This window comes from Olea europaea, chromosome 1 (assembly GCF_002742605.1).
Source record: "Olea europaea var. sylvestris chromosome 1, O_europaea_v1, whole genome shotgun sequence".
In the NCBI taxonomy this organism is placed as follows: Eukaryota; Viridiplantae; Streptophyta; class Magnoliopsida; order Lamiales; family Oleaceae; genus Olea; species Olea europaea.
This window is the reverse complement of record NC_036237.1, coordinates 31,248,045-31,257,265: the sequence shown is the minus strand read 5'-3', so window position 1 is coordinate 31,257,265 and position 9,221 is coordinate 31,248,045. Positions and strand designations below refer to the sequence as shown.

The window sequence follows — 9,221 nt, the reverse complement described above, 5'->3', positions numbered from 1 at the left end:
AGAAGCAAGAATCGTGATTTGACTTTCTTGGTTATACAAAGTTAAAGATATTTCGCAGTATGAGAAAGCTTCATACCTTGAGGTGGTTACAAATCTTGCAGATCGAAGTTTTGTTCAACTATCTCATCCGGGAACTTGTACAAAGAAGGATTTCCCGTTGCACAACAGTTGTTCCATACCAATTTAACTGCCCGGAGCTTCAAAGGGCATTCAAGTTCAAGGATTCTTCTTTTGGTTTGAATTGAGATATTACTTGACCGTTGGGCTTATTAACAAGGAACTTGATGTGGATCAGTTCTTGACTGTTCGTTCTTGAAAAGATAAGGCTTTCCAGGCTTTGCCTTGGGACAGCGCTGGTTGTGGTGGCAGTGAGCAGCAATCTTCGAAGAAGATTTTTCAGTTATATATTGAATAACGTTAACCGGAATTCAAGGAATTTCTTTATGATTATAAGATTGTTTATTAGGGAAATAAAACATCATTAGAAACTCAAAAAGACTAAAAAGGATGAAAAATGCATACATGAGAAACTTGGTGCTAAGTAGAATATTACAACATAATCAAAAGTTAAAATCAGTCATTGAAATACCCTGATGGGGATCTTCAGAAGGTATTTACAACCAACAGTAAGAAAATAATAAACCTGTGAGATGTACAAGTAGAATGCTGGCACTAACTGAACCCTCTACCCTTCCACTCCAGATTCCAACATCACCGGGGGGGGGGGGGGGGGGGGAGGAAAAAGAAAAAGAAAAATTCCTTCAAGAATTTAAAGAGACAAAAAGGAAGTAGAAGAAGACACTGCAAATCCTAACAGGTTAGTAATTCTCTCTCCATTGCTTGCCAACATCGAACATCTCAATCCTTATTCCCCATATCAACCCACCCTCAATCGGGGATGGGGGTTCAACCGAAGGACTTCAATGCTGAAAAGTGGAATTCGAAAAAACAAAAGCCAATAGATTCCCCTCTAAGAACAGAAGTTTGCTAAGATAAAACTGCATTTTGCAATAGCCAAACTGTAGGTTGTTAGTCCCACGCACTAGTCACACCAGGACCAGAAGCACCATAGTTATTTCCCATGTTCCCCACACCGTAGTAGTCAGTACCACCTCGACCGTTAGTAATTCTCTCTCCATTGCTTGCCAACATCGAACATCTCAATCCTTATTCCCCATATCAACCCACCCTCAATCGGGGATGGGGGTTCAACCGAAGGACTTCAATGCTGAAAAGTGGAATTCGAAAAAACAAAAGCCAATAGATTCCCCTCTAAGAACAGAAGTTTGCTAAGATAAAACTGCATTTTGCAATAGCCAAACTGTAGGTTGTTAGTCCCACGCACTAGTCACACCAGGACCAGAAGCTCCGCCATAACCACCAGAAGCACCATAGTTATTTCCCATGTTCCCCACACCGTAGTAGTCAGTACCACCTCGACTGAAGGATGAATCCCTTCGGAAATCACGAGCACCAAATCGGCCTCCTCCACGTCGATTTTTCCCATAGGTTGACCTGGCTGCAAATCGGGACAGCCATGCAGGCACCTCTTGGTTTGCTTCTTGCATTAAGTCGGACAATGATCTTGCCAAGGAGGAATTATTCTCGTTAAAAAAGGCAGTTGCCAACCCAGTTTTACCTGCACGGCCAGTGCGTCCTATACGGTGGACATAATCGTCAATGTCGTTAGGAAGATCAAAGTTAACAACATGTGAAACATGAGGGATATCAAGACCACGTGCTGCCACGTCTGTTGCAACCAAAATTGGAGTCATGCCACTTTTAAATGATCGCAAAGCTTGTTCTCTCTCCTACAGCCATGGAAAATTAACAAAAGGAATTAAAGTAATGTTAAATGACTCCAAATGCGTGAGGATGGGGATAATTAAATTTCTTAGGCTGTGGTGACATGCAAGACAGAGAAAAATCTCAAGAATCATTCCTACATTCTATCTCTGTTTACCCGATATTTAGGCTCATACAGGAAAGTAAGAGGGAGAGAACAGACCAGAACTCCAAACCACGTGAGGAAACATAACTGTAATAGTATAATAAACTAACAGAGATTATATAAACATATTGCACAGAAATCTAATAATGTCAGTTCCAAAAGTATTGCATGTAAAACTGCTGCTTTCAGGGGATCCAAAGCTAATTTGTCACCCTTTAGAATCTTTCGAACAGAGACTATACTAAACTGTCGATTTGAAATACAAGACCAGACATAATGCAAATCGATTTTCACGCCAATAAAGTTCTTATCCACTGGATGTCTTAGAATCACCAACAAAAAAAATCCATAACACCTCCAACATGTGGGCAACAACGAACAAACCTTGTAGATTATATAAAAACAAGAATCGGGATGAACATAACAAAATCTAGTGGTGATGCTGATGATGCTATTTCATTTAAACAGGTTAAATAACTTTTAGCATCTTATAACAATGCTCTCAACTTTAAATGGAATAATTTTCTATATCGAGGGCCTCTTGATGAATATTAAAAAATAAAGTGTGAAAATTTTATAAAGGTCCAACAAACTTTTCCTATTTATTCTTTAATTGGCTTGTTCCAATGAATACTTGCGAATCAACATTTTTCTCAATGTTTTTTAGTTGCTTTCCTCCAATAAGCGCATTGAAAAAATAATTAAGATATAATTAAACCTATAACATAAAGTGTGAGTTTGGCTCTCTACATCTGGTGAGCCTAATTCACTCTTTATTTTAAGTTTTAAAAGTAGAATGCTTGTTCGACTTCTTAAAATAAGGATCAACTCTCTATAATAAAGAGCATGAGACTAGTAGAGAGCCTATTGGAGATGCTCTTAGAGTTCAGGTATTTTGGTCTTTCCACTGGTGGCTGGACACTGGTATCATCCATACTACATAGGGTATTAGACGAGATATTTTAATCTGTTTCAAAATTATTCATTAACTCTTAGAATTAAAGTCGGTAAATTCCTACTCCTTTTTCTAGTTGACGAAGTCGTCTTTCAGGTTCATAAATAAAGGTTAAAAAGACTAATAGTCCAAAAACACCAACAGTCACTGGACTTTTAGCAAAACTTCATGCTGGTCACTGAAATTCATTTTGTTTCAAGTCGGTTATTGAAATTAAACAGTAGTTAAAATTTGTCCATTATGTCCATGTCTGTTGATAAACAAAAAAGTTGATGTGGCAGTCTAGTTGGCAGTTTAGCTGTCAAATAATGCAAATTTCATATTTTGTTGTGCGAATTTGTCTCACCCTTGCCAGCCTATTTAACAGTATGCAGATCAGTCATTAAAAGTCTTCTTTCATGCTCTATTCTAGGCCTTAGCCCTTTCCCATCCCTTACCAATTTTCAATCTCGACGCCCATCAGTTTCCAACTCAATGTTAATCTTAGAACAAGCCACAATCGATCGTACAAATTGTTTTCTGCTGCCTAGTAAAGCATTCCAACACATATAACTCATTTTCTAAACCACAGGAACCTTAATAGAAATGAACGAGCATGTTCAGATAGATTCATTTTAATAGAAACCAAAACTTGAAGAGAAAGTAAAGAGCTAGAAGAAAGAGGCAGGAAAGGGATGAGGGAAGGATGATAGTTAACAAGTTTTAATGAAACAGAAGGCCTATATGAAATCAAGTTTTAAACCAATCATATAAGATGTAGGCCCCATCCCACAAGCACAAGAGTTAAACAAACCTGTTGCGTTCTGTCACCGTGAATAGCAGTGGCCGGGAAACCGTTGATACAAAGCCAATGTTCAAGTGAATCAGCTCCCTTCTTCGTCTCCACAAAAACCAGTGTAAGAGCTTGCTGCAAATTGGAAGCATAAAAACAAGAATAATTAAACTAGATGGTAAAGCTAAATGGCACTGAAGTTATTTTTTAAGAAAATGAAGCATTTAAGCATATTATCACTTCACGTGCATCTTTTGATAGCATTTTCTAAGTTCACTCCTGTACCAAGCTGAAAACCTCCATGCAGAAATCTCTCTCTCTCTCTCTCTCTCTCTCTCTCTCTCTCTCTCTATATATATATATATATATATATACACACACACACACACACACACACACACACACAAAATTCCAAGAGCAGTCTTCTCTACAATATTGATTCCTTCCCCAAACCCAAACCCAACTCCTCCCCAATCTCCCGAGCGTTAAATATTATACTTGATATTACTCCTATGAAAGACTTGCTTTATGTTTTAATAACATATATAGAATACCAAAAAGAAAGCCAAATGACTGCAGTACTAAAAATGAAGAGGAGAAGGGGAAAAGGAACATGCCAAGCTTTATATGGAAGCACTCCAACTCAAAACAATCTTACCTTGCCATGGACACCATTTGCCTTCTGTGCATGGAGGAGGTCCATTAAATGACTTCTTTTATCACTCTCGTGAACATATTCAACTCTTTGGACAATCAAATCAGTACTAGAACCAACTCTTCCAACAGCCAGAAAGATGTAAGCGGATAGAAAATCTGCAGCCAGTGTCTGCATGTCAACCAAAAGTTGCAAAAGATCAGAAAAAAGAAATAATTAAAAGAATGAGCACGTATCTTATCTCATTTCTAAATTCAGATTGGGGTAGAAAATCAGAATTCTATGTCTACCTATTTCGACAACTAGAAGCAATATTCAAGAATCAACCCTAACTCTCAGCAACGCGTAAGTGTGCAAGTATCTGACTTAGATCAGAGTACAAAAGAACAGTTTAGTTTCTAGCATTCTGCACCTAATATACTTGTATGCAAAGGAATAGAGCATATTTTAATCAGCTGTAATCCTCAAAAATACTCGAGTTTGTGTGATTGCAAAACGAAACCAAAATGCTGAAGCATAAAGTCTATCAACAACATAAATACGTGAATATTGGCGAGTGGCAAGCAATTACAGGTATTAATTCTCTTGTATATACACTTGGTTCCTAGTATATAAACCCATTCAGTGCCCATATCATTTGTATGCAGAAGAGGAATAGAGCATATTTTAATCAGCTGTAATCCTCAAAAATACTCGAGTTTGTGTGATTGCAAAACGAAACCAAAATGCTGAAGCACAAAGTCTATCAACAACATAAATACGTGAATATTGGCGAGTGGCAAGCAATTACAGGTATTAATTCTCTTGTATATACACTTGGTTCCTAGTATATAAACCCATTCAGTGCCCATATCATTTGTATGCAGAAGAGAAAGTATATTCCAATGAGGCCTACTCATAACCTTGAGCCAATAGATTTAAGAATCTTGGTGTTGACGCCTTTCAAAACAGAAAACAGACCTGTATCTCTTTCGGGAAAGTGGCACTAAACAGCATTGTCTGTCTCATACCAGGAGGAGGCATGTCCATTTGTTGCACAATTTTCCTTATTTGAGGTTCAAAACCCATGTCCAACATTCTATCTGCCTCATCTAGGGCTAGATATCTAATCATTTGCAATGAAACTCTTGCTCTTTCCAACAAATCAACCAAGCGTCCAGGAGTTGCCACAAGTATATCCACGCCTCTCTCAAGTTCTCGAAGCTGTCCAGAAATCATCAACCATAGTGTAAAATAACAAATTAAGCTCAAGTCGAATTTGACAGCAATTAACAAGAAAGGGATACCATAACACTACATACACGTAGCAACTGAGTCAAATACATCAAGCTTACTCGAGAAACTAACTGTGAAATGAAGCAATTCTTCAGGTGGAGGCATAGTTAGCACATGAAATGAAGTGTATTTCAGATCTAACATGGTGTACAAAAATGGACCCTTAAAATATAAATTTTCAGTAATGTTTTGTATAATTTTATTAAAATAAAAAGAAAAAAAATTACAGCATGTAAAGCTCCGTTTCTTAAGATTAGTTAAAGTTGTTGACAAAGCAACACAGAAATACTGGACATAACGAGAGCCGGAAATTGAGATATCACTTAAAAACGTAAAGCCGCTCAAAGATTGAAGTTCAGATTGAACTTGACGAACTTGGGAAATATGCATTACAAAATGCAAGCAGAACACATGAAAAGTGTGCGATAAATGTGGAACCAGGAAACAAATAACAAAAAAGAATAATAAACCACACTTCACATGCAACCGGAGATACAATTCATTTACAAATTTTGAATTTTCCACAAAAAGAAAATATACAGTTCAGTTTCAAGTCAACGATGCAGAAATTAACATGGAAAAACATATAAAAAGAAGAAGAAGAAGAAGAAGAAGAAGAAGAAGAAAAACAAGACCTGTTGATTAATGGGTGCACCACCATAAGCAACAACCACCCTGACACCAGTTTGATATGCAAATTTCTTAGCTTCATCATGAATCTGCATGCCAAGAAGCAAAGTTGAATTTCCAGCACAACATAATTAAGCTAACAAACAAAGGATACATCATATCAGAACTAGTCGAACTTATAAACCCACTTGGCATGAAAGCTCCCTTGTCGGTGAAAGAATGAGAGCCATTGGAAATGCCATGCGTGGCATGCGTGGCAGTCTCTGAGCAAAATGGTTACCCCTCATGATTCCACTAATTATGGGAAAGCAAAAGGCAGCCGTCTTCCCAGAACCAGTCTGAGCACAAGCCATCAGATCTCGGCCAGCGATTGAGATTGGTATTGCATGCCGCTGCACAGGGGTTGGCTTCACATACTTGCATCTCCTAATATTCTGGTTCAGTACTTCACCTAGATCAATATCTGCAAATGTATTCACAGGAGGAGGAACATTTTCCCCACTAGTCTCCACTGGGATATCCTCATAAGCATCAAAATTGATGCCTGTGTTCTCTTGATCACCAAATGCCAGTTCGGTATCATCATCATCATCTCCAAAAGGATTCACCTCCCTTTCCCTACCACTTCTATTATTCCAACCACCACTTCTATTGTTCCAACCACCACCAATGCGGCCACCACCACCTCTAGGACCACCGGAATGACTCCCCCCTGCAGACAGACCACTGTATCCCAAGCAGTCATTACCCAAAGCAGCAGTGGCATAGGAAACGGGAGCTGTTGGTGTGTCTAACGAGGACAGCCTATTTCTAAGATGTGGGGGAACATATGCAGATCGACCTCCACGGGACTGGGTGGATGCTGTCCCTACACCACCAACGGGTGCCGCATTCTCAACTGAATCAGCCCATGATGTTGGCATACTCAAAAAATCAAAATTCAGCCCTTCTCTGCCCAGAAAAAAATAAATACACAAAACCCTCAGTTTTCTATTCAATAATCCTCTTTCAGCACCGAAATTCCAATAAAAATCCCAAAATTTTCGAAACCATCAAAACTTTAGGAAAAAAATCCCAAATTTATATTTATACAGATCCTCGCGTCAAAATCCTGATCAAAACATATAAAAATGTAGAAAAGTAAAACCATTAGCAAACAAATAAATATAAAGGCCAATTTTGATCTACACTTTTCCATACATGCACCTACACAAGTAACACATGTGTGCAAATATAGCAACAAATAATGCAATAATTTCTCGGAATGCGGAATGTAATCATTTTCCAAAACCCATCTCTATATAAATAAATGAACAAGTAACTGGACACAAGTCGGTAACGTTTACTCACGATCTTATAAATCTACCACATACCCGTAAAAATGAAGGCAGATTAACAGATAGGGACATACAAAATAAAATCGAAGAAGGAGAAACCCTAATTTCGAGAAGAACACGCGGTACGCGATCGAAGGAAACGTTGAAAATATCTTTTATTGTTTGGTCTTAAACCCATCTCTATATAAATAAATGAACAAGTAACTGGACACAAGTCGGTAACGTTTACTCACGATCTTATAAATCTACCACATAGCCGTAAAAATGAAGGCAGATTAACAGATAGGGACATACAAAATAAAATCGAAGAAGGAGAAACCCTAATTTCGAGAAGAACACGCGGTACGCGATCGAAGGAAACGTTGAAAATATCTTTTATTGTTTGGTCTTTGTCTCTCTGAAAAAAGTCTAAATCATTATTCTCGGCGTATTTAAAATAGTGTATATCTCCTCCGTATGTTGATCTTGCGTCTCTGCTTAATAAACGATACTGACTTGAGGTCTCCGTACGTCTTACGTATTGCGGCTGGTTGGTTGGGCTTCAATTTGTAAAATGTCTGCCTACCCACATTCTATTCTATTATTAGGTTCCGTTTGTTTTATATTCTTTTTTCATTAAAATAAAAAAGATGATCGTTATTTATCATATCAAGTTATAAAATTTTAATTTTTATCTCTTGTGTGGATTCCATAACGATTATATTTTTCATTTTTATTTTTACAAAAATGGAAAACAAATGCCCCTCGTTCTCCTCAAAAAAATTAAGCCTTTGTGCCCCGTATTTTCAAAAGTTTATTTTCAATATTACATTTTTCAATAAAATAATTTTATATATAAATTGAAAACCTTTGCTTACCTGTTGATCACAAATTTTTCAAAAATTCAATATCGATAATATATTTTTCTCCCAAAATGGGGCTCAAATAAGGGCAAATACAGCTTTATAATTTATATACATATAACGAAAAATTATATGTATATAAACATTGCAGGTGCGACCCTAATGGATGGAAAACATTCAATTTACAGTTAGTTAACCAAAAAATTGAGTTTGACAACAATTTTAATATTTTTTAAAGGACAAAATAGTAACTTCCTATTTATCAAATTAAATAAAAACATTAATTAAATTTAAAGACCGAAAAAAAAATGGAAAAAGGGTTTCTTCTTCCTCTCACCTCTTCTTCAACTTATCCAGCCCCACCCAATGGAAAACATCCAATTTACAGTTAGTTAACCAAAAAATTGAGTTTGACAACATTTTAAATATTTTTTTAAAGAGCAAAATAGTAACTTCTATTTATCAAATTAAATAAAAACATTAATTAAATTTAAAAATTAGAAAAAAAATGGAAAAAGTGTTTCTTCTTCATCCCACCTCTTCTCCAACCTATCTAGCCCCACCTCTACGTCCACCCTAACAAAAAACCTCCACTATCGTGATTGCCAGCACCATCTCTCAATTCGCCTGCCAATCACCCAACACCATGAATCACTGTCTACATATTTCTCAAATCAAATTTTCCTAAATCAATTCTGCAAAATGAATTTTTCAAATTGAATATGATATTCCTCCCTGAGTCAAATCAACCAAGAATCCAATGCCCAAAGATGGCCAATGCACGACCAGTGCACATGTGATCGT

The 9,221-nt window shown here is 37.0% G+C and overlaps 1 protein-coding gene across 8 annotated transcripts; it reads right to left on the bottom strand.

The window, feature by feature from the left end:
* Positions 1 to 523: 523 nt before the first annotated feature.
* On the bottom strand, positions 524 to 8,092 carry LOC111401076 (DEAD-box ATP-dependent RNA helicase 37-like). Of its 8 annotated transcripts, none has more exons than XM_023028622.1 (8): positions 7,809 to 8,092; positions 6,427 to 7,189; positions 6,244 to 6,327; positions 5,294 to 5,536; positions 4,337 to 4,504; positions 3,700 to 3,813; positions 1,361 to 1,811; positions 524 to 1,058 (listed from the first exon to the last, which is right to left on the bottom strand). In XM_023028622.1, the coding sequence occupies exons 1-8, from the start codon at positions 7,865 to 7,867 to the stop codon at positions 1,030 to 1,032; spliced, it is 1,911 nt and encodes a 636-aa protein (XP_022884390.1). In that variant the 5' UTR covers positions 7,868 to 8,092; the 3' UTR covers positions 524 to 1,029. The 8 variants fall into 8 exon arrangements, with proteins under 8 accessions (XP_022884390.1, XP_022884398.1, XP_022884432.1 ...); XM_023028630.1 differs by having other exon boundaries at positions 524 to 1,112; positions 1,436 to 1,811; XM_023028664.1 differs by lacking the exon at positions 524 to 1,058 and having other exon boundaries at positions 1,126 to 1,811; positions 6,427 to 7,349; positions 7,870 to 8,089.
* Positions 8,093 to 9,221: the final 1,129 nt, after the last annotated feature.

Bases quoted from the DNA above. Each gene is read 5' to 3' on its own strand.
- LOC111401076 (XM_023028622.1), bottom strand. From the start codon at position 7,867: ATGTCCCTATCTGTTAATCTGCCTTCATTTTTACGGCTATGTGGTAGA. The intron at 7,190-7,808 runs GTGAGTAAACGT...TTTTCTGGGCAG, and splicing joins TGTGGTAGATTTATAAGATC to AGAAGGGCTGAATTTTGATT. The intron at 4,505-5,293 runs GTCTGTTTTCTG...GTTGACATGCAG, and splicing joins CTTTCCCGAAAGAGATACAG to ACACTGGCTGCAGATTTTCT.